This window comes from Hippocampus bargibanti, linkage group LG22, assembly GCF_051943395.1.
Source record: "Hippocampus bargibanti isolate YZ-2025 linkage group LG22, ASM5194339v1, whole genome shotgun sequence".
NCBI classification, from domain to species: domain Eukaryota; kingdom Metazoa; phylum Chordata; class Actinopteri; order Syngnathiformes; family Syngnathidae; genus Hippocampus; species Hippocampus bargibanti.
Genome location: NC_142755.1, coordinates 2,076,953 through 2,101,811, shown reverse-complemented (window position 1 = coordinate 2,101,811; position 24,859 = coordinate 2,076,953). Strand labels below are relative to the sequence as shown.

At 42.2% G+C, this 24,859-nt stretch overlaps 1 protein-coding gene across 2 annotated transcripts in view; it reads left to right on the top strand.

The window, feature by feature from the left end:
• Nucleotides 1-24,859, top strand: part of LOC148881565 (uncharacterized) — a 101,057-nt gene that overhangs the window by 51,579 nt on the left and 24,619 nt on the right. For both annotated transcript variants that reach the window (XM_088988726.1, XM_088988724.1), the window contains 2 exons: nt 13,702-13,793; nt 24,468-24,541. In XM_088988726.1, coding sequence (XP_088844852.1) covers nt 13,702-13,793; nt 24,468-24,541 — 166 coding nt within the window. The remainder of the gene's footprint in view (nt 1-13,701; nt 13,794-24,467; nt 24,542-24,859) is intronic.

Sequence of the window (24,859 nt, the reverse complement as noted above, 5' to 3'; positions counted from 1 at the left end):
CGAGCCGACGAATAGCATCATGCTAGCCGTTCTAAACTAGCATGAACATGCCGTTGTTAGCCAATGGCGATGGAAGTTTTCAGCTTCTCAGGCACAGGAAATAGAAATGAATAAATAAATAAATCAAGATACCTACGAGTCGACGTTCGAGTTGAAAGGAATAGCATCATGGTAGCCGATCTAAGCTAGCATGAACATGCCCTTGTTAGCCAATCACGATGGAACTTTTCAACTTGTCAAGCACAGGAAATAGAAATAAATAAATACATCAAGATATCAACAAGCTGATGTTCGAGTTGAAGTATATTAAAATCATAAGAACAGGAAGTACAAATAAGTAGAGAGCAAAAAGGTGACAGTTTAAAGAAAATTGAAGCTAGGCGCAGTCGTCAAAATTAGCCAATATGAAAATGGGCCTGTTTTTTTTCCCTCCCTGTTTTCTGTCCAACTTTGAAATGTCATTCCTAATGGGCCAGATTACCGAGTCGCTTTGTGACTTTACACATCTGCTAAATTTAAAGCGCCGCATTGCTCGTCATAATAAAAGGCAGTAATTACGCCCGTTTCCAAATGAAAATGGCATCAGGGGGCAGAACGATTGTGCGAGTTTACCTACGTACCCACACACACACTTAAAGATTAGTCGTCAGGCATATTTTAGCCGCCATGATGTTCTTGTCACATTTATATCGTTGATATTTAGAGTTTTCCGTGACCTCGAGCCGGCGATGCCACTGGCAGTCGATATTAGCCCGGGTCGCATCGGAAATGCTTATTTAGAAATAAAGGAGGACATATGGACTTTGGGGAAGGGTCAAAATGGTCAAATTATGCCGTGATGGAGAATAAGAATAAGAATATTTAAAAGTTTCATGCTGTTAGTGAACACGTGTGACTCAAATACATGATTGAAGCACAGACAACGTGGGGTCAATCTGAGGTCAACAGACACAGCTTGTTAGACTGTCATCTTCATCTAGGAGATCTGGCCTTGGACAGAATTTAGGACTTGGGAAACTCCTTTATCACAGGATTAATTTACGACTTGAAATTCCTTCACAGGAAGAGCTCATTAGCCAGGTTACAAATTGATCAGTTCATGGAAAAGGCAATGTTTTATTGCTTACAGCTGTTAGTGCTTAGAACTCAAGAGGTGTGGTATTCTAATCAAGAAAACTATGTTTTACTAATGTATCACTTCAATTTGCATATACTCTCAATAAATAGCTTGGCAGAGGCCTGCAGAATTCGGGCGTCTGTCATGATTGGCTACGTCTCCTGCCTGCAGTAAAAGACAATCTTTCTGTGTTCGAGCCTTGGTCCACAGTGTCCGTTCGAACATCTCTGACATGCCGTCAGAGGGGAAAGTGCCGTGTGAGGTAAAACATTTTGATAAAAGCGATGGTTGCTTTGACCACCTATGACTCACGAGCAACACTGCGACCCGGAAAAATCAAATGATGCGCTCACATTTCCATTTTTGGAATTACCATGCTCCCCGAAAAAAAAGTCCTACCCTCATATTAGGCCATTGAAGTCGCCGTTACTGCCGACAACCACTTTCCTACCTGCTCTTTATTCAGAGTGCCTAAAAGTTTCGATGCGTATCTGGTGGCGTTTTTCCAAAACATGGCCGACACCAAACGTCACATCCCCCCCATAGAAAGAAAGCCTTCGTTGTTCTATTTGAAATGGATTTTTTTGCTGCAAGCAAGGAACAAAAGAAGGAATATTAAATGTTCAAGGGTAGTAGCTCTTGGAGGGATGTTTTTTTTCACCACCCCCCCTCGCTCCATCTTGAATATGGATGTGTCCCCAGCTTTTCCTAGACTACCTTAAGGCTTTAGCGGTCTGGAACAATGCAACAAATTCTTATATGTCGCTCTTTGCCACTAAGAGCGGCACTTTACTAAAACAGACACACCTCCCCCCTGGAGAAAAATGGCCAATATGCGTTGGCGACGGCGGTCAAAGCGTTCCTAGCCCTCTGCTAAATGATTGGGTTCGGACCCCCGAATATAGAGGAAAGCAAGTATATTGTTGTCGACGCAAATGGAAAGCAAATGACTAAAAGCGTACAAGTGGAGGCAAATAAGAAGGCGGCAATCAGCAAATAGTCGGTGTGCAAATGCCGTCCAATCAAAGAGTCATTTCTTCGCATTCGAGCGTCTGCTTGTGTCCGCCCTCAGCTTCCGAGGGAGGACGTCGACGCCCACCGAGCGACACGCAACATCCCAGACAATGTAAAGGTAACCCAGTCAGATATGCGGGAGGGGTCGTTCAAGAGAGTAAATGGCAAGCGTTCCTACATGGGAGCCAGAGTGCGAGAGACGAGAGACAAGACAGCTTTTATTACACAACATGTGCCGTGGACAGATGGCGGTGAATTATGTATTAAGGCTTTTACACCGCTTCTCTACTTTTGCACAGTCAAGTAGAAAATGAGCCCGGCGTGTCGAGAAAAAAAAATGTTTAGCAACGTTTTCACATCTTTACCTGGCATCGTCCACACCCTTTCCTGATTTATTTTATTTTTTTTCCTTTCAATGCAATAGGACGAACAACAATTTATGTTGTCTGGGAAGTTGTTAAATAGATGTGCATACTTTCTGAAGTTTTTTTTTTCTCCATACGTGCGTGTGACGCGCTAAACTGATTTTAAGTGCAGGAAGCAGTTGTCGGATTTGCATAATATTCACACTTTTTCCCCCCCAAGCAAGCCACCGAGAACAATGGTTGGTCGATAGAACCCGACTTCCTGTCAGCGGTACTCAACTCCCAGCCTACTCCAAATGTTAATTCGTGAAAACAAGTCTCCCAAAATAGAGTTTTTGTGTGAAAAAAAAACAATGAATTGGATTATAGCGTGAGCGCTAAATATTAACTCATTCACCGGCAGATGATGTGCAAAAATGTGTCCACTCCAGTGCCAGGGTTTTTGTCATATTCACTCAGGAACCGCAAAATATTGAGTTTTGGGACTACGTAAATACATATGCGAGCTAGCCTCAATTTGAATAGACATGCGTTTTTATTTTGACTTTTTTTACTATGAATTTTATTTGGAGGGTGAAAAGGGAGGAAAACAGTTACAAAGCGCAACCTCAGCGGGATAACACCTTTAACCCTCATTTATTATTATTTTTTAAATTAATGTAATAATAATAATATTAATACATTTCATTTATAAGCGCCTTTCAAAACTCTCAAGGTCACTTTACAGATAGATAGCCAACAGCTAGCCAGTTAACAGTCAGCCAGCTAGACAGCTTATAGCTAGCTTATAGCAAGTGAGGTTAACACGATTTCCCTTTTTTCTTGCTCCCCGGCGTCGATTGCTCCTTGATAAGAAAATTATACGATCAAGCGAGAATTTAAATATATGTTCTATCTACAGTAAATTGATTTTTTTTCCCACTTTACCTGAATATTCATATCTGCAATTAACATTTTTGTTATACTTGGCACTTTCAAGAGCGCTTAAAGACCCACTGCGGCCCCTCATTATATCATATATTGCAAATTATGCTTCTGAATTACATGAATTAATCTGTACCGCTGCTATTCTGGCTGAATCGGCAATAACGGAAGACCAACTCAGCGAGTTGAGTGTGCAGTGGCGAGAAGCCAATCGGATAAAACCGATCTGATTGGGTCGTCTTTGGAGAGAAAAAAAATACAAAATTAAAAATCAAACGTGCAATATTTGGGATTGAAATTCCATTTGAGCTCTGAGCAAATGAAGCCTGGTGATGGAAGTCTGGCGTGAAGCTTTCAGTTAATTCCGTGGATCTTGGAAATAAGCTCTGACAAGGATATGAACACGGAACTCAAGCTAGCAGGTAAACAATAATTAAAATTAGCTGTAAGATGGCTAGCTATTAGCTGTCTAGCTGGCTTGCTGTTGGCTATCTGGCTATGTATTCACTATTTATTTGCTATCCATTAGCTAGCTAGCTAGCTAGCTATCTATTAGCTGTTAGCTGACTTGCTGTAAGCTGTTTTATTTATTTTATTTATTTGCTATCCATTAGCTAGCTATCTAGCTTTCTATCTCTTTGAGCAGCCATGTTGAAATTGTTTTCCTTCAGCTACTGTCCTCTCATCCTGTCCTGCCCAATATATAATTTTTAACCTCCTTCGAGTCATTTTCGGCACTCGAGTCACCCTCGGCGTCCACTCGCTAACCCCCGCGGGTACACCGAGTGCAAGGATGAATTATGATTGCCCTCCCCCCCCTCCATATCCAGACATTGTGTTGTGATGGTTACAAGCGAATCCAATTTGAGCGCCGGGAGCTTTAAGACGTACGAGTCAAGGAAGAGTTTAACAATATAAATTGTACCAATAAAAAAATCGGGTAGCGCAACACAAATTGAGGAATTTTATGGAGGCATTTTGAATGGATTTCGACTTACGACCGTTTGACTTACGACCGTTTTGCAGAACGGAACCCGGTCGTAAGTCGGATGTTACCTGTATTTGTTGAACAGGGTGCCATTTTCTATCTCTTATCTTGCCTCCTTACTCTCCCACTCCTTCATTTTCCCAGATCCTTCGGGTACTTTAGAGGCCATTGTTGCGCTACGTGCTAACAGATGTGCGGCGAGAGGAGTGTGACAAGTGTTGCATTCCTCTCATTTATCATCTCGACCAATGAGAGAAGCACTTTTCGGGAGTGAACACGGAGACAGAGATGAAGGCGGTAGGTAACATATCGGAAGTGAGTTTATCGGTGGACACAATTAGCCGTTAGCAGTTCTTTTCCTTTTCAATTATTAAAGGACAACCGACACCTCCGGTCAAGTTGCGTCCATAATTTGTAAAATCACTTCAAATGACTTCTACTGAGCGCATTTTACACAGATTCCACCGCATATAGTTGACGTTTTAAGACATGCGCTGAATATTCATGAAGTCTTGTTTTCGAGTTGATGCCGATGCCCTAAATGATGTCACGGAGGGAACGCCCCTGACCGAGAAAGAGACACACAATGTATTTTGGGTACTTTTTTCGTCCGAAAACACTGTTGATGGCGAAATTAGGAGGAGAACTACATAAGTAACGCAATGGTGAATGTGTTGCACCAAGACTACTATTTGATAACAGTTGACACAAATTCCCTGCAGACAAATCAGCCCATTTCTAACGGAGCTTGGGCGCCATCTTGTGCATTTTCTGGGCGCTACATTGGAGTCCAGACGGCTGAAATTGATACGGAATGACTTCTTTAATCGATAGCAAACATTTATGCTTCCTCTTCAGAACTATTTGAATCATATTCATAACTGGATGAGTAACAAGAAAGCATCTTCTCCGAATCTGAACTCTCTGAAGCATTTATTTTGATTCTGGAGCAAGGCAGTTTATGACGAAGTATCCTGGCGTGACGCCACGAACAAGGGGGCGGGACTTTCTGAATCGCCCCAGTTCCCAGCTCATTTTGTGGCAGTTTTTGGGACACTTGAAGTCATTTTTATTGGTGTTTTGCATTTGACTAAAAATATCAGCCTGCGTGTTTTGGCTATTTTAGATGCTATAAAACGTTTTTCTGATGTCAGTTAGGAAACAAAATGATGGTGTCGAGTCAGGTTGGCGAGCGGTAGGTCTCAGGAGGGGGTTCTTTAATAACCCATCCCCAGTGTGTCGTCTCGAAAGAACCGATTCCGTGGATGGATTTTGCGTTCGCTGAAAGCATTCAAGACTAGTATTTCCAGTCATACGTGGACGAACCCATTGAAATGGCGCTGCCGTTGACGAAAAGCGTATAATTACACTACGCATAAGTGACCCGTGTCCATCATATCCCCCCACTAGTCACTTTTAAAAGAAGCTGAAAAATACTGTCAAATAGCGAGTACTATGCCGCCTCTTGGCTCAATCCTGCGGTGACTAATGGGACCTTTGGGACTTCCACAGCTCATTTTGTGAGACCTTTGTGCTAGTCGCGCTTCATGTTGTAAGAAGTTAACGATGTGGGGAGCCCAAGTGCATCGTTTTTTTTCTTCCCCTGACCGACCCTCATTACTCCCTAAAGGGCCAGAGGAAGTAGGCGGCAACGCCTCCCCCTTCGTCAAGTCTTAGCCAGATGATATGGGTCAATCGGTTTTCTACGGACCCCCGCACTCGTAATCCCCCTTTTATATAGCAGCTAAATGACATTCTTGTTGTGGAGCCAGACATTACGATGATCTTTTGCATGCAGGGAGAGCCATCCTGGCACGCGCTTACGGTCGGCGGCCGTGCCAGTTTGAACCGGACCTCCGCTTCTTGTAAACAATCAGATTTGTCTGGGGCCTGACCGAATGCAATCGCTTCAGCTGTGGGTCTTTTTCGAGGCGCTCACTGATCTTGTTCTTCGCAGTAGATGCCTGCTGAGGATGTAAAGTATGGAGACTTTAGATTTAGAAGAGGGATTTTTAAGATCGACTATGGATGGAGAGAGGACAGCGTTAGCTAGTTCAAGGTGCGCTAGCTAGCTAAATAATAATAATACATTTCATTTGTAAGGACGTTTCAAAACTCTCAAGGTCACTTTACAGTCACTTGATTAGTTTTTCTGTGGGTGAGCAGCGGCAGTCACACGCGCCAGCGTTCACTCAACTCGGAATAACTCAAATAAATCAAAAGCTATCTAGCAAGCTATTAGATAGCCCACAGATAGCCAGATAGATAGCTAGCCAATAGATAGCTAATAGATAGCCAGCTAACCAGCCAGCCAGCTAATAGATAGCTGACAGATAGCCAGCTAGCTAGCTATATAGCTAATAGATACAATCTAATGGTAGCTTATAGTCCATTCTGAGCAAGTTATCTTCGCAATACTTGGGTAATTGCTCATAGGTGTACCTGCGAGGTGGCAGCTTCGAAACAATTCAGCTTTGTCGCGATTGTTCAACAACCACATTTTGATTGCTCGACCACAGAGCGGATGTAGAATTGCCATGCATTTAATTGCCCGACTTTTACTATTTATTAATTTATTTTTCCTCCTCCAAGTCTTCAACTTTCTCCACCACAACTAGTAGCTCAGTCTTACGTAACGACTTGACTTTGGATTGATTTTTTTTTTCCAAGGGTATTCGGCAAAGAACGGAAATATTGGTCTTCCAGTTGCAGATTGAGCTTCGGCTGTGCTAATTCAATGTATTTATGCAGCCTATTGTCTAGGTAATTTGTTCAAAATAACTCCAATCGGAGGATTATAATTAAAGTCCAGAAGCGCATTGCCTCACAGTGAGTGCCTGAGGGTGGGGCGGGGCGATTGCTTTATTTACTCGGGTTGTTCATTAATAGCGAATATTGGATTTATGTTCATTAGTGCGCACTAATGAGACTGGCGTGTGTATGTTTTTGCGCGAGAAGGCCACATGGGCGTTAGGGAATGTCTGTGTTGTTGTTTGTATTTGTATTTGTATTGTTTGTATTGTTTACATGTCATCGATGCCATATGGTTTTGTATTCATCCGACAAAGCTGGTCTCCTTCCCCTCAACGCCGTCTTTGGAGACATTAAGCCAATGTTGAATTCATTACCAAATCTTGTCATTGACTGAATTGACGCAGATGGCGGCGGTGGTGGTGCTGGTGGTGCGCGATGGCGTAGGAGTCACATTGACACAATGCATAAAGCCTCATCCCGCAAGAGCCTCCAAAAAAATAGCCAAACGGATTACGACAATTACTGACCTGAGGATGCTCAATCATGTTCAGGCTAAAAAAGAAATAAATAAATACATCAATTGCTAATGAGCCCCCCTCGTCAAACCCCCCTCACAGCTGTGAACACGTCAACAGACAAAATTGAAAAGCCGTTAAAGACACGAGTCACTAATAATGGGGATTCGGGATGTATAGGACATCAATGGCCTTGAAGTTGAGCTTCCACGCTAAATGCTAGCTTGCGCGATCAACCCACGCGTAGCCCATGGATGTCTTAGAACTCTATTTTAACAATAATAATAATAATAATAATAGCTAGATAGATAGCTATCTAGCTAGTTAGATAGCAGATAGATAGACAGCTATATAGCCATTCAGCTAGCCATATAGCCAGCCAGCAAGGCAGCAAGCCAGATAGCTAGCTAGCTGGCTGGATAGCTATCTTGCTGGCTAGCTATTAGGTATCTATTGTCTTGCTAACTTTCTATCTATCTGTCTTACTATTCTATTTGAGTTACTTCCGGGTTGCGTGAACGCTGGCATGTGTGGTGCCGCTGCTCACCCATAGAAAAACTTATCCTGTGACTGTAAAGTGACCTTCAGAGTTTTGAAAGGCGCTTATAAATGAAATGTATTATTAAAAAAAAAAAAATTTTCATTATTATTATTATTATTATTATTATTTTATAGCTAGATAGATAGCTATCTAGCCAGCTATATAGCCATCCAGCTAGACAGACAGCTAGCCAGCTAGATAGCTATATAGCCACATAGCTAACTGACAGCCAGCCAGATAGCTAGCTAGCGAGATAGCTACATAGCATCCGGTAATTGTACAGGACCGAATTCCAAACATTTACGAGCTTAACAAAGAGGGTAATAAATAATCTTACTTAATTTATTTTTTATTCTGTAGCATCTCCACCAAATATAATGTGATATCGACCGTGTGTTTATGTAGGCGATTGTAGCGCCATTTTTCCCTCCTTTCTCTCTCTCTCTGTACGTTGATCCCCGAGGGAGACCGGAGCCTTGGTTCCCGGCAGTGGGAACGCGAAATACAAAAGCGTAAAATTGAAGAGCCGCCAGAGGTGGTTGGCACAAGAATTGAAGACGACTCGAAAGAAGCAGATGAAACAAGAGGGAAAGAAAGCTTTAAGTGTTAGCATAAACGAAAATAGGAACTCCCACGGAAGAACAAAAAAAAAAAAGAGGAACATGACAGAGAATACATCCGTGAGCAATCCCCTCGTGGCCGTGGCCCTTCTTTAGTTTCCAAATGATCAGTCAGTGGAAGAAAAGCACTTTTACCTGATTCCACCTCATCTCGTAACTCCGCCGCGCACTTTGACGCTCCCGAGAGACACCAAACGCAATCCGACTCAAACATAACGAGACCAAGTGGAACACGGCACAAGATGTGACAGGCGTCGCCACGCCGTGACAGAAGAAGTCTTTCCCAGAGGAACCTTCTTTCCTCCATTTCACACATGATGTCTTGTCACTCACGTAACCATCTGCCGTGAGCTAGCTAGCTAGCTCCCTGTTTTTTTTTTTTAAATCAGCAAATCTTTGTCTCGCTACTACGATGCAACAGTTGCGGATGTGTCAGGGAGGTATGCCGTAAACTGATTTTTAGCTTGAGCAGTGTCTGAAATAACATCTGCCTGGATGCCCGGGGCGTGCAACTTTTACATCAGGCGTACAACATACAAAATTTTTTTTTTCAAATCAAACAAAGATTTTGAAATGTTCGTTCAGATTGGAAATTTTGGAATTTCGTTTCGTTTAGCAATTTGCATACTCGGTACGGCAGCCAATCAGAAGCCTGTTTCGTGCTTCCGGACTTTCCCTAGCGTTATAAGGTTGTGCATTTGCATATCATTTTCCAAAGTAGATGCACAGAACCTCAGCTCCAGAAGAAAGATTCAAAAGTAGCTAACACCATTTATAGTCGGTATAGTATAGTCGGTCCCCCTTAGGGACCGACTGCTAACTAGAGAGAACCAAGATGGAGTAAGCCTTTGTTCTTCGACAATAGACTCCACTTCATCAAGTCTTGAAACACAACCAATTACCCTTCGGACCATTAGGCAAGTTAAAAAATCAGGTCAGCCGAGACGAAAAAATCTAGTAGCTGTTAGCTTCACTGATGTCACGTTGTGAACGTTCCCATCCAACGCTTTGTTTTTATTATCGCGGATAAACATGCTTCTTTGAGTTCTGCGCCCATTTAGATAAGACGAGCACGGATTCATGGAGATAAACCAACCATGCAAGTTTGTACCACAGCTTACACTCAACACGATCAAATTAGCTTAAAAGGCAGCTTTTAAGTTAGCGTCGTGTAACATAGGGACAAGGATACACCATTTTTACCCTGCGCGGTTAGCTCTGAATAAAACGGTCACACCCGAGCGCTAACCAACTCCACCATTGAGCCATTAGCCGCGGCGTGTTAATGAACATTCATTGGGGGGATGCCAACTGTCATCCATTCCTTCGACGAGGCCCACCTGTTCGTGGGATTAAGATCGGGTGAGGATAGCACACGTCGATGGCGTCAAAGCGCTTCTTTATGGCGACGGCGGGGGGGGAAACGGAACAGACTGTGCTCATCCCAAACGTCCATCCTCATTCCGCCGCTCATCCATCAACCGCCGACTCTCACATCATTAAAGGGGGAAGGGGGAGGACCCGTAAAGTGCGACACAGAACAATAAAAAAATATATATATATATTTATTTATCCTTTCATTTTGTAATTTGTTGATTAATTAATTATTGATTTATTTATTCACCCACCTATTTATTTAATTCACCTATATATTTAATTTTTTATTTCACCCATTTATGCATTTATTTATCCATTCATTTAGTGATTTATTGATTCATTTATTCACGCACCTATATATGTATATATTTATTTATGTATCCATTCTATTAGTTATTTATTGATTTATTTACCCACCTTTTTATTAATTTATTTAATTTGCCCGTTTATTTAGTTATTTATTTATCCATTTATTTATGTAGTTTTTTATATTGTTGCTATTATTATTAATGTTGTTGTTATTATTATTGTTGTTTTTGTTATTATTATTATTTATGTAATTATTTATGGGTGCTTATCAGCGGAAAGTCAATGTATGTATTTAAACTAGTTTTGGAAATTTGCAAATCTACTTTCTTTGTATCGGCCTTTCTCTCTCGCAGTCTCTCTCTCATTAACTTTGAAGAGAGTCTAATCGGAATAAAATGGAAGAGTAATGACTCGTGCGCGAGTGTCAAGGTTGTCAAGGACAGACCGGCGAACGAGACAAAAGAGCGAGTTCAAAAGAAGAACGCCATTCATTGGTGAAAAGGAAAACATTTATTTACCGTCCCTATCTCCCATTGTTCCCTGTTTGTAACACCCTTTTCAAGGACAACGGTTCCTTTGGTCCTATCGCAAAACTCCTTTTGAGTTCCAGCAGAGACGACGACGTCTTCAGTGAAAGAGGCGTGACCGTATCAATCTTCCGTTTTAAGCTCCGGCGGCTTCCGACGCTATCCGAAGTGTTTGAAATGGAGCGCTCGGTGAACGAGGCCAAGCTCCTACGGCTTTGGCAGATTGGTGCAAACCGAATAGATCAGATAGACATATGGCAGACCTGATGCCACACCCCCCGCCCCAATAATTCAGGCTCCTCTACCAGTACAATCCCAGAAGTCAGTCAGTCAATTGGCTTATCGCCCTCGTCTGCTTATATTTTCCTTAGACTCCTTAGACAGGAACATGTCATAGATGAGATGTTGCTTCTGCCTTTTGTACCAGAGCCCCCCACACCACACCACCACCACCACCTCCTCCAAGGACGGGATGTGCAGTCACGCTTACAATTATGGAAATGGTGAAACGGGCGCTATAGAATTTGTTGGCAAGAACGAACGAACGAACGGCTTATTCTTACCGCGGATCGTTCCGTTCGGCCTTCTACGGGGTCACGCTGTGCTTATCCGTTATTTGTTGCTTTCCTCTGCAGTTGGATTTGACGTCACCTGGTTGACGTCTCAAGAAAACCGAGGTCGACGACACCTAGAAAATAACATTTGGCTCTTATTTTCATGACTGTTTTCAATCACCAAGTCCTAGCGGAAACCCCCCCCAGCTCACTTGATTTGGATTGTTTGACGCTAAATCAAAAATTTAGCATTTGCGCGTGTGTGTGTGAGTCTATGATATTCGCAGCGTGATCACAGAGATGTTGACAACTCCTGAGGAGAACAGCCAAGTTGGATATCTGACAAGTCTTGTCGACACATTGCTAGCGAGTCTATCTTTTTACGAAACTCCTCTCCAAAAAGCAGAATTGACACATTGACAAGTAGCTAGCTAAGTAGCTACTTAGCTAGTTAGCTATCAAGCTCAACAGGCCGGTAAAGGCACAATATGGATAAAGACGATGAACGATCGCATTAGCAAGAATAATTTCTATTAAAAGGGGACACTTTATGCTAGCATGTCACGTCCTTTGACGTTAAAGCCACAGGCTTTTCAAATAATCGAGCGCTAAAAGATGCGTCGCGAGAAATTCAAAGTCCCATGGCGGAGTTGTCGAAACCAATGAACGTCAAAGCCGCAGGGAGTTTCCGCTGAGCTTCCCGCTAAATAACGCGCATCTGTCACCGCGTGTCTTTCTGTCATGCTTTTGACCGTCGTGTAGCTAAAAAAAAATCCACATTTTCCTTCCATTTTACTATCCATCCCACAATTATGTATTATTTATACGCCAAATTTTCCATGATTCCTGTCAGACCTTGCGACACAGTTGGCATTTTACTGCTTTTTTATTCGGCCTGAGGGAGAAAAATAATCACTCTTAGTCAATTTGTTTGATTGCGTAGGCGACGCGCAACTCAGTGTGGTGTAGCATAGTCACTTAGCACTGCCGGTTGATTAAAAAAAACAGAAATAATTGTGCGTTACGACAGCTCACTCGGTTTACATATTAAACATGCATTCAAATGGAAAAGCTGAAACCCAATAACGAACGAGAATACACTTTACTAGTGATAGCTAGCTAACAAGCTAGCTGGCTATCGCGCTCAACCAATCCCTGAGCTAGTAATAACTAACAGGAATATATTCACCCTGAATTCACAAGTAGCCAGCTAGCTAGGTATCGAGCTCAATAGCTCCCGTAGCTAGCTTACGAGCTAGCTATCAAGCTCAACAGCTCCCTTAACAAGCCTGTGAACTAGCTCAACAAATCCCATTAGCTTGCTAGTAATAACTAACGAGAATACACTACCCTCAATTACGAGTGGACAGCTAGATAGCTTGCTATTGAGCGCAACAGCTCCTCAGGTAGCTGGCTTGCTAGCTATCAAGCTCCACAGCTCCGTAGCTCAATTGCGTGAAAGTGACGAGCGTCATAAACACCCGATGTCGTCTTTACTTTGGTTGGGGATTAAGAAGCGATGATCGTAGGTGACTTAAGTGCCACGCGAGGATCGTTAATTATCTTTGTTTGGAGGCGAGAGCGCCGTCTGTATCGTCACGCCGCACGCTGTGCCTTGAGTGCGCTTGTTTTTAATACACAAGGCGTGGAGGATTAGTGTCACGTAGCTTTTGTTGTTTATTATCCGCGTACGTGTTTTATTATGCTCCCTGGGACCTGGGCTGGCTTGATGATGCACTCTAAATAAATCTGACTTGAATTGTAGATTAACTCGCATACGCGAGCATGCAATTACAGCGCAAGAGCCTCTCCGAATGCTAATTAGCTTAGCCGTGATAAGAGATGAGCATTTTTAACTTGTTAGCGGCGAGAGCGCTGGGGCAATGAATGTGAAGAATTCCAAATGCGGAAGCGAATGGTAAGAAATGGAAACCTTTTCGTCCATGTTGACAGTAGTTCATTTGCGATTTGGGGCTTTTGAGTCAAAACCCCCAAAAACTAAAAATTCTCGGAAGCAACAAAGCTGTCACAGTAGCGCTTTTGCGCTCAACTCGTCTGTCATGGTGATGTATGTCCCTGTGTCTAATCTTCCCTAGAAACAAGAGGAGCGGCGGAGGCGGCAGCAACAAAATGGCGAGTCCTGTTCCGCTTGTCTTTGATCAGTCGTCTCTGGTGTCGACGAGTTCAGGTTGGTGTCACGTTGCATGAAGGCGCGGCGCGTAGGGTGTCGTCATTTTTCATCTTTTCCATTGTTTTTTATTCGGGATGTACAATCCCAACAGATAGACTATAATAATAATAATAATAGATTTCATTTATAAGCGCCTTTCAAAACTCTCAAGGTCACTTTACAGTCACAGGATAAGTTTTTCTGTGGGTGAATATATATGTGAGTTATATGTATATATATATATATATATATAACTCGAGCTCAACAGCTCCTTTAGCTAGCTAACTTGCTAGCTATCAAGTTCAACAGCTCCCTTACCTAGCTTGAAATGGGGGCAGATGTACAAAATACAATGCAATACATACGTATCGGTTTATATAGCGCTTTGCTAACACGGAAAAAAGGGGAATGCTACCCCCTTGTGGAAGGGAAAAAATAATCCCGGCGATACAATATTTATTTTTAGTCATCATTAAAATGAATACCGAAATCCAATCAAAAAATATTGAAAAACAACAACATTCTTCTTTCCGCTGACGTCCGCCAACAATTTACTCTTATTTCCCCACAAGCGTCCAAATGAAGTGAATGAAATCGTCCCTGATTATTTTGCCCGTAGCTAAAAAGCGAAAACAAGTCAGCAGCATCGGCTAATTGCGAGCGGGGCTCCGAGTGGCGGGGGTCGAGTGCTTTTAAATGTTCGATAGCGGCGAGTGGAATTAGAGTGCTCCGTCGTCGCTTTAATACGGGCTTGACCTCGTCGCCCACCTGCACGTCTCTGTTTCCGATGCAAGCAGTGGGAATAAAAAAGGACGATAAACAACCCCCCCACACAAATAAAGGCACACACCAACGTCATTGTGTGGCTACATGTGGTGTTGCTTCCTCGCCGCTGTGCGCCTCCTCCCAGTAGTGGATGAACCCACCGGCGCCGAGCTGTCAATCATCCCCCGCGCATACACACACCCCTGCGCTAACACATAAAGATGCTAACAAAACTCTCAAGGGAGGCGGGGCCGAAGTTTGCGCTGTGATTTTCATGCGATGAAGTGATTGACGCTTAGCATCCGTCCGTCATGTTGAAATATTCCCGCCCACCCAACACCCCCCCCAAAAAAAATAATAATGACCAATACATTTGATGATGAGTAACCAATTAACGGACACATCGACGTGACGACCCCGCGAATAATCGCCAATCGTCACTTTCAAATCGCCCGTCTGCTATTAACTCATTCACTGCCAGAGAAGGTGCTAAAAATGTGTCCAATCCAGTGCCAGGGTTTTTGTCATTTTCACTCAAATTCCAGGACCCGCAGAATCTTGAGTTTTAGGACTACATAAATATTCAGTACAGCGTTAGAAACCTTAGATGCTCTTATTTCATCAGAAAAAACAGTTAATTCCTAAGTTATATCGATCTGGAGTTCTTTGAGCTTGAAATGGGGGCGGATGTACAAAATATAATGCAATACATACATATTGGTTTATATAATTATAAAATAATAATAATAATAATAATAATAATAATAATAATAATAAACACAAATAATAATAATAATGACAATAATAATAATAATAATAATAATAATAATAATTTTTCTAAGCACATTTCAAAACTCTCAAGGACACTTTACAGTATGAATAAATAAATACATAAATAAAACAAATAAATGAATAAATAAACCTGCATGAATAAATAAATAAATATGAATAAATAAAAATAAATAGTTAATAAATAAATATTGAAATAAATGTACTAATAGCGCTTTAACAACAGCTAAAGCTGGAACAAATAGCTAACATGGTAAAAAAGGGAAATGCTACCCCCTTTGTAGAAGGGAAAAAACATTGCCAAGCGCAACATGGCCAGCGCTTTATTGGCACCCAACCATGAAAAAACAAAACCCAGACAAATTCGGGAATGGCGCTCTACATCATATTTTCAATTCCCGAATAAATTTGTGAATTGCAGTGAATGAGTTAATGACAGAAAAATGCAATTAGCTCATGCAACATCGCTAAAACACACATAAAAAATATTGAGCTCGGTCATGCTCCATTTTTACTTTTATATCTTCTTGAAATAATGCTGTCATACATTTTTTATTGTATTTTTTTAAATATATTTTTCCAAAAATTGCAATGCCAACTCCAGACTGCTTTATAACGAGCGCTACCGACTTTTATGGCCGTTCCAGTCAAATTATTCCCAGACAATTTATTTACTCGATTATTCTCCAGACGGGGGTCTTTGGAATTTAGCTGACCAAGCAAGTGCCCGCAAAAGTCCAGAAAAAAAATTCACTTGGCCGCCAGACAAATATTATGGAGGGGGTTGTTCTGAACTACAGCCATCTTTTAACTTTATTTCTTTTCATTTTTAACAAGGCCATCAATCAACGGCGAGCGAGAAACACTTTTTCGTCTTAAAAAAAATCATATTTGGAACACGCAGTTTAGGTGCCATATCATTTTTTAAATTTCACACCGCTAAAGGGGCTATTGTTAACTGTTAACTGGCTAGCTGTTGGCTATCTGGCTATCTATTTGCTATTTATTAGCAATCCATTAGCTAGCTGGCTAGCTATTAGCTGTCTAGCTCGCTGGCTCTAAGCTCCCTAGCGTGCTTTCTGTTGGCTATCTGGCTATCTATTAGCTATCCATTAGCTATTTGGATAGGTATTAGCTGGCTGTAAGCTGTCTAGCGTGCTAGCTGTCGGCTATATGGTTATCTATTAGCTATTTAAAACTATCATTTAGCTAGCTGGCTATCTATTCACTATTAATTTGCTATCCATTAGCTTTTAGCAAAGCTTTCAAAGCTGACCTGAATGTATTTTATTATTATTATACTTTTCACATTTATCCGCTGGGTGTTGATTCTTTTCATCCTTCATCTTTCCTCCATCTTTCCTCCCTTGCTTTTCTTCTTTTGCCCATCATGTGAAATAAGGGCGAGAACAGCAAACAAGTTTGATTTGCTTAATGAGCCGCGCGGCTATAGCCCACTTCCCTACGAATACAAATCAAATGCTAATTATACTTCAGCGGGGTGATTAAAAGCAAGCTTATTTACGCGCGACGGCGCGTTCGTCAGAACGCCTCGGTCCAACGCTACGGGTTGTCGCTATTCAAACGTGCTACAAAAAAGTTAGCAAAGTTTTTTTTCAGAAAGCGGACAAATAAAAACTAGATTCCTGATAGGTGCACTTATGCTAGTAGCGATTGTTGACGTTAATTGCCGCATTGGCGTGGAGAAGTTTGTAGATTGCCGTGGGGGGGCGGATTGCAATCAAGCTCGTATTGTCTCAACAAGCATTGCTCACTCGACGGGGGTGGGAGGGTAAAAAATAAAAAAATAACAAATAAAAGATAAATGATATGAAAGGACAAGCTAAAGGCCACGTCATAGCCATGATGAAAAGAAGAGGGCGGGCCCATTCTGACACCTCCCCACCATCACCCTCAACCCCCTCGCCACCCCCTCGCTCTACATTATTCATTGGCTGACAGCAATACAAATATTAACATATCAAATATTAACACAAATTCCCATGGGACATTTTCAAGTAAAAGCGGGGGGCAATTTAACGCTACATTTGTCACTCGAGTGTGGAGCAAAAAACTATTAAAATACACCCCCCCCCCCCCGAAAAAAAAGGCTGCTGCAAGCCCTCATTTCGAGTAATACGTGAAAAGGGAAAGCATAGCGGGCCGAAATGAAGAGATACTTTTCCTGCCCCCCCCACTTTTAATTAAAACTATGTTTCGCTAGCTAGCTCATTAGCACTGTATATTTTGCTAGCTAGAAAATTTCCTCATTGTGGGACTATTAAAGGCTTTCTGATTCTTTGATTCTGACTACCTCGCTAGCTAGCTAATGCCCTACGTTTCCCTAGCTAACTACCTACCGAGCTAGATCGTGCTCTAGGGTTCCGCAAGCTCAGTAGTGCCCTACATTTTGCTAGCTAACTACCTACCTATCTAGCTAGTGCTCAACGTTCCGTGAGTTAGGTAGTGCTCTACATTTCGGTAGCTAGCTACCTAACAATCTAGTGCTCGACGTTCTGCTAGCTAGCTAGCATTCGACATTTCACATCAGCATTTCTTTTAGCCGAGCGACTTGGCAGGACCCTCCAAGACGGCAACAAGTCCGCAATCGTCCCTCCTCAAAGCGGGAAAACGACCCCCCCCCAGGCGCTACCAACTAGCGTAATTTGTCCCGAAAATAATAACACCCCCCCAACCCCCCAGTCAAATTAAGCTTTTTAAGATTTACATTTCGCTGTTAATCCACTTTCGCTGCCTCCGTGTTTGACGTAGCGATATTAGAAGGGTCTTACGCGGGCCCCTCTTGTTGCCTTGGCAACCCCCCCCCCCCACCCTGACTTCCTGGTGGCCAACTTGATGCTGTGTACAAAACTGTTTAGCTACAGGCAAACTTTACAAGGTAACATCCAGCATCGATCACACGAGTGAGAAAGGGGAGAGGGTCCAAAAAAGGGTAGAAAGGGATTTTTTGGGGGGGGGGGGGCAGCAAAATGCCGAGAGTCAAACGAGAACAGCGTGTACTTCCCGAAGAAGCAACGTGTCATCTATTGAGGCCACGGTGTTGGAACAAGCGTGTAAATAATGCTGAGTTAGCGTCACCGGGACTCCCGCGGCACACGACGGCCACGCGCTATTTCGCCGCGTGACGTTTTGTACGACGCCGAGAAAGCGTGAGTCAAAGGGGAGGCATGAAAGGGGACGGAGGGTGAATTGCGTGACCTTATAGCAGCTCTTGGATTGACCCCCGCGAGCGTGGAACAAGTGGCCCGGTGTAACCTTTACAACCTGTACTTAACTTCTATCATCTCCACGACCTCGTCATCGTACTCTCGCTTTTTTCTTCTTTTCTTTCACTTCCTTTCATTGTCAACTCTTTTTTTTTTTTTTTGCGGCGAGCCCCTGTCACCCTGCCACCGCTGTTGCCATAGCAACACCGGATGAACACGCCGTTGCGGCAAAGTTGGCCCCGTGTCTCTACAAAGTTGCTCTATTGTATATTTCATGGCGCTTGGTGACAGTCCCTGCAGTCCAGGAAAAACAACCCCCCCATAGCCCCCCGCCACCCTCCCTAAAAAATTCTTTGAGTCAGATGCTACTTTATGTTCCTGCCGGCGAATGTAGAAACCAGTGACACGAAGCGGCGAGTGTGGTCGGCGGTGGGGGTTTGCCGCCTACTCCTTTTCCACCCTTTCATTTGTCGCCAGCTGGGTGACATTTCGCGGCGGGTCGTCCACAGAATGCTAACCGGGGTGCTAGCGCTGCGGCTACGTTGGGTAAAATCGCGATCAGGGATGGGGCGGGGCGTTGGGGGACAATATCGATAAGGATATTTTGAGTAATTCTGAGGCTAACAGAAACTAATTGTGACTACGTTGATCAATATTGATCGCCCACGTATTGGCATAACAGCGCAAAAGGCAAAGCGTAACGTCTCAAATTTGGATACATTCCGTCGCATCTTGGCTGTAATGCGCAACGGCGTGTCAGCGCGTAGGCGACCGCGCATCTCTTTTCATTGCTTCCTCTCTCATGGATCCGCATGAAAGCATATGCGTCGCCATTGGCATTGCGGCTTTTGCGATCGGCAGACAAAAAGGCGAGAGAGAGTGGAGGGAGGGCGAGCGAGTGACAGCGCGTCAGTCGTCGAGCATCCAAAAACAAAAAAGTGAAGTAAAAAAAATGTTAATTTTATTTCATTGAAAAATGTTCATATTTGATTACACACGCGCAACAGCGCTTCCGTCTCGTCAGGATAATGCTTGGATGCGTGCAGTCCTGCACCGCACTTTCGTACCCTCCCCACCCCCCAAATCGTATTTGCATTCGAACTGTGCGCTAATGACAACATTGATTCCGAACCGGGCAAACGACTTGCAGTCATGAAGGCGTCTTGAGGCTAATGCGTCCAAAATGAGCTCTTGACTCCCGAGTACAACCTGACGTGTCATACTAACGCACCCGTTCGGACAGCGAGAGTCCGATGTATATCGAGCTAGACAAACATTTTGGGGAGGAATTCTTAGCCAATTATCTGCCAACAGTTGCAGTTGAAAAATGTTTGGTAGGGTTACGGTCAGGGCTTTGAGTGGCTTTTTTTTCTAAAATAATGTGAGCAACATTTATTTATTTAATGATTTAATTGATTCATAGTTCAATTGTATTTAATTATATTATGCAATTATTTGACTGCATAAATAACTGTATAACTAACTATTTAATAATTTAATTATTTATAAATTATATTATATAATAATATGATTATTATATTATTTTATTTTATTTTTTACATTTGTAAATTTTCTAATGTATTTTTTTATCAATGTACAGTAAAGTCTCGTTATATCGATATCGGATATATCGATAGTCCCGGTTATATCGATAGTCCCGGTTATATCGATACTATTTCTACGCACGCACGGAGAAAATTACATGCAAACAGGGTCGGATATATCGATGGTCCCGGTTATATCGATATTTTTTCAGACTCCCTTGAATATCGATATAACGAGACTTTACTGTATTTTATTATTGCAGTATTTTTTTGTATTGTTTTTTTATGATTTTACTGTTTATTTGTTTCATTATTTACTTATTATTTATTTCTTTATTGTATTTTTTATTTACTTTTTTAATTATTTGATTATCTAATTATTTAAATATTTAATTATTAGTTATGTAATTATTTAAATTTATTATTGTATTTATTTCATTATTTAATTATTCATTATTTTCTGATTTCGTTTTTTTTTTTTTTGGTATTTTGTTATTTAGTTAGTTAATTTGTTGATTAGGTACTTGAATTGGAAATTAAAAAGTCCACTTTTTACTATGAGGATTCACATTTTTATTTAATCAAACTTAGTTAATTCATTATTTAGTTCTTTAGTTGATTAGTTAATTAGTTATTTGTTGATTTAAATATTTGTATATTTATTTATTTCCATGAAGGAAAAAATGTCGGAAAATCGCCATCGGAAATTGTGGTATTCTGTACTTATTTCCACTTAAAACTATGAAAATATTCAAACTTATACCCATCTCACATAGTAGTTGGCACATATAGAAGATGCATACCCTTGAGCTGCCTACTCTACCGCGGATGAGCGAAATAAAGCTTTAAATATGTTTGACCGGAGGGAGCGACGGGGGGGGGGGCGAATATATGCGTATGAAGCGTATCCGTGCGTACCTCCTTTTTGTACCCACGCCACTTATCGCATGCTCTTATGAGTCACCAAACGCATTAAGGACGCGTGTTCAAAGTTGACCGCTAGATTACGGGCGCAAAAATCCGAGCAGAAAAAAAGGGGGAAAGGCGAGCAAGGAGCAAACACCCCGAACGTGAAAGGCGTCCGTAATGGAGATAATAGGCGCAGGATGGACGAGTGCGAGGCCACTAAATGAATGGGCCCTCCTTGACACAAAGTCCATTTGTTAGTTTTGAAACGTGGTGACAGTTAATTACTGGGGCTGCACTGCAGACTCCACTTAAGCGCCCTCGCCGAAAGAGCAAAATAAAGAAATAAAACATACGCTAGTGTGTCGGCAGACAGAAGAGACAGCTTCCGACGCTGCGGTTTAAGTGTGGGGGCGGCGAGGGAATCGCGCCGCTTTTTAATGCCGGAAAGCAGAGCCCAACTTGTCTCTTTGCACTATTTGCAACCGCTAATTATCTTTATTTTAACAGTATCGTATTTAACTCATTCACTGCCAGACGATGTGCAAAAATGTGTGCACTCCGTTGCCAGGGTTTTTGTCATGGTCACTCAAATTCCAGGACCCACAGAATATTGAGTTTTCGGACTACATCAACATTAAATTCAGTATGAGAAACCTTACATTTTCTTGGTTAATTCCTAAATCATATCGGTCTGGACTTATATGAGATTGAAATGAGGGCAGCTGTACATAATACAATACATGAATCAGATTCGGAAAACCTTTAATGATCCCACAATGGGGAATAATTAAATACATAAATAAACGAATAAATACACGAATAAACACACAAATAATTAAATAAATACACAAATAAATACATGAATAAATACACGAATAAATCAACAAATAAATAAATACACGAATAAATAAATACACGAATAAATAAATATTTGCGGTGAATACAAGCAGTGGTAGTTTTCCGTTAATTACAATTAAAAATTGTTCGTGCATTAAAACGACCACATCGCTTTGACTGTATGCTAGCTCAATGCTAATTCCATCGACATGCTAATATTGCGTCATGTTTCTAAACACATACAACGCAAGAACATATCACAATGTAGCATTAACAAAAGGGATATTCTTTATCCTCTGCAGCGAGATCATCTCATTTATCACAAGGGTCTGATATAAAATGGCGGTTTTATTCTTTTATTTTGGCCAACGTATTGAAACGCTCCACAATTTATTGCCTGTCGTGGCGTTTCAGATGACTTTGTGAGACTTTGCGAGAGCGGAAAAAAATGACAAATTTCACTTTGTGTGGCGGATTTACTGTCGGAATTAAGGGAAGGGACGCTACTTATTATTCATCGGGCCCTTCAGATCTCAAACACTGTCGAGCCTCCTCGTCCGTGTTGAAGGAGAACAAAAACAGCCGAGCCACCTCGGAAATTGCTACATGAAAATATATTGGAAAAAAAAAACGGCTCACGGTAATCAATCGAACGTCGCTTTAGGACGGTTCTGACAAAATCTACAAAGACCAACGTTTGAATTCACTCACACTTTGTGAGCAACGTATAATTTTTTTATGATAGCGCAACAGGGGGGCGCGCTAACGAAAACCGCCGCTGTTTGGATTGCCGCACATGAGATATCATAACATTTTTTTAAAAAGCGCTCCGTGATTGCTTTGAATAAAACGTGTATTTAACAGTTCACGTTTTGGTCAACAGTGGAAACGCCGCCTATTCATTCCTCAAAGAAACAAGTTGTGATTGAAATCACAGGTTGTCATATTTTTGTATGCGTATTTTTGAACAAAATAAAACATTATACCGTACTTCACATTACGTATGCCGTTCGCGCCATTTTGGGCGTCAATGAAGGCTAAATTATAGTGTCGTATAAATTCATTGACACATGAGATGGAACGCGCGCATATGTTTTCACATTTAAGTCCAGCCATCAATGACTTTGTCCTTTTTTTGCGCATCGTTTGCCCGTTTTATCCGTTTTCGGGATTTATAAGTAAGCACGTCGCCGCTTCCAATTGCATACGTCAACGTGTCGCGGCCATTTTAAAATGTTTCCCTTTTTTTTTAACTGCCCCCGGGGGGTTTCAGTTTTTGCCACACGCTGACATGTTTTTCTCCGGTTTAACAAACAGCTAGCATAGACTCTTTCCGTGGTTGACGGGTGATGCTAAATGCTAAAAAATACCCTGCCTCGCCATTTCGGGATACAAAAACTTATGTCTGACTTTCCTAGTTGTCGTTTAGTGATGATTAGTGATTTAGACGAAGCGTGTTAATTGTTTACTAGCTATCGAGCTTGGATTGGATTGGATTGGATTGGATATGCCTTTATTAGTCTCACTTTCACAGCTATCGAGCTTGCTAGCCGCAACTAGTACTAGGCAAGTTAGCGCTTAACCTAGCTTTGCTCTCAAGTAGTAGACTGCTAGCTCGCGAGCCTGCGATGATTAGTGATTGAGACGAAGCGTGTGAGGTTATTTTTTTAGCCACAACAGCTTGTTAGCTAGTCAGTTTGCTATCTGCAATTATTACAAGGCAATTTAGCTCTGAACCTAGCTTTGCTCTCAAGCAGTAGACTGCGAGCTTGCTAGCTGGCTTGCTAGTGATTGAGACTAAGTGTGTTACGTTAATTTTTTTTAGCCATGATAGCTTGCTAGCTAGCGAGCTTGCTACCTAGCTTTGCGCTCAAGTAGTTGTTTAGTTCTTTTCAGCAGTTGTGTCCACATTTCCATCCTCAACGGTTCACCTCAGATTTCACCTTTAGCTAAAATGTATTCGCTTGTCTCTTTAAAAGTCAGGTGTCCTTTTCAGGGTGTAATCCAAAAAGGGCAATCTATGCTATTACGCCTCAAAACTCGTCATTTTCTGAGAGAGCGGCTGGCTCGGCTATAAATCAGATTCTGGACGCTCCTCCCACTAGAATGGCTGCCATTAAAAAGAGGTCAGTTAAGGTGTTGCGGGCAGATTTGAGGTTTTCCAGGTACATTTCAACAGCGGAGACGCTCTGGATTTGATCCAATCTGCCGCGGGAGCTTCTCGGAATCCCTTTCGGATGTGGACATGTGCTCGCCGAGATAATTGCTTTATCGTGGCACTCTAGTTGATGATTAAATAATACGGGGTATTATTTTGCGGCGCATTAGAGACGTGTCGGTTGAAGGCGATGGGATGAAAGATGTGCAGTGCGCGAGGTCGAGGTAATGAGTCACGCAGCCCCGAAACCCCGGCGGCGAGAAGCCCGTAAAGTGTGAGATTGATCGTTTTTTAATATGGCGATAGCGGGCCCTTTGTTAAGACCCCCGTTTCATTCCTGAATCGAGCCTAAACTAGTGCTGTCAAAAACAAGTGAGTGGCTTCAACTTTGGCTTACATGCTACATGCATGATGCTAACAAACAACATTAGCATCACTGTTTTTTTCTGCTTTTTCCCCCCAGAATCTTTCTCCCAATCGCCAAGCGAGGATCACCCGCCACCGAAAGTCTTTCACCGGGCCCCGCCGACTTCCAGCGTAAGCAGTTTTGCTCACTAATGCCACACTCAACGCACACACAAATGTCACAGGTGAAGTGCTAATGGTGTTTGGTCGACCCCTTTGCCACTGACATTTGCAAATATTTGCAAAGTAGGGGAAGGAGGGCAGGGGGCTTTCACGTACCCCCACCCCACCTGCACACACACCCCCGCCCCCTGCCATTGTTTGCCATTTGAATTGCCAACTTGATAGCCGGGGACCAGATTAGACTCTGGATTTCTTGTTTGGAACGCGTGGGCCTGGAACCACGCTTTTTCGGCTAAAACGGCATATTATACATGCTAATTTTTTTTG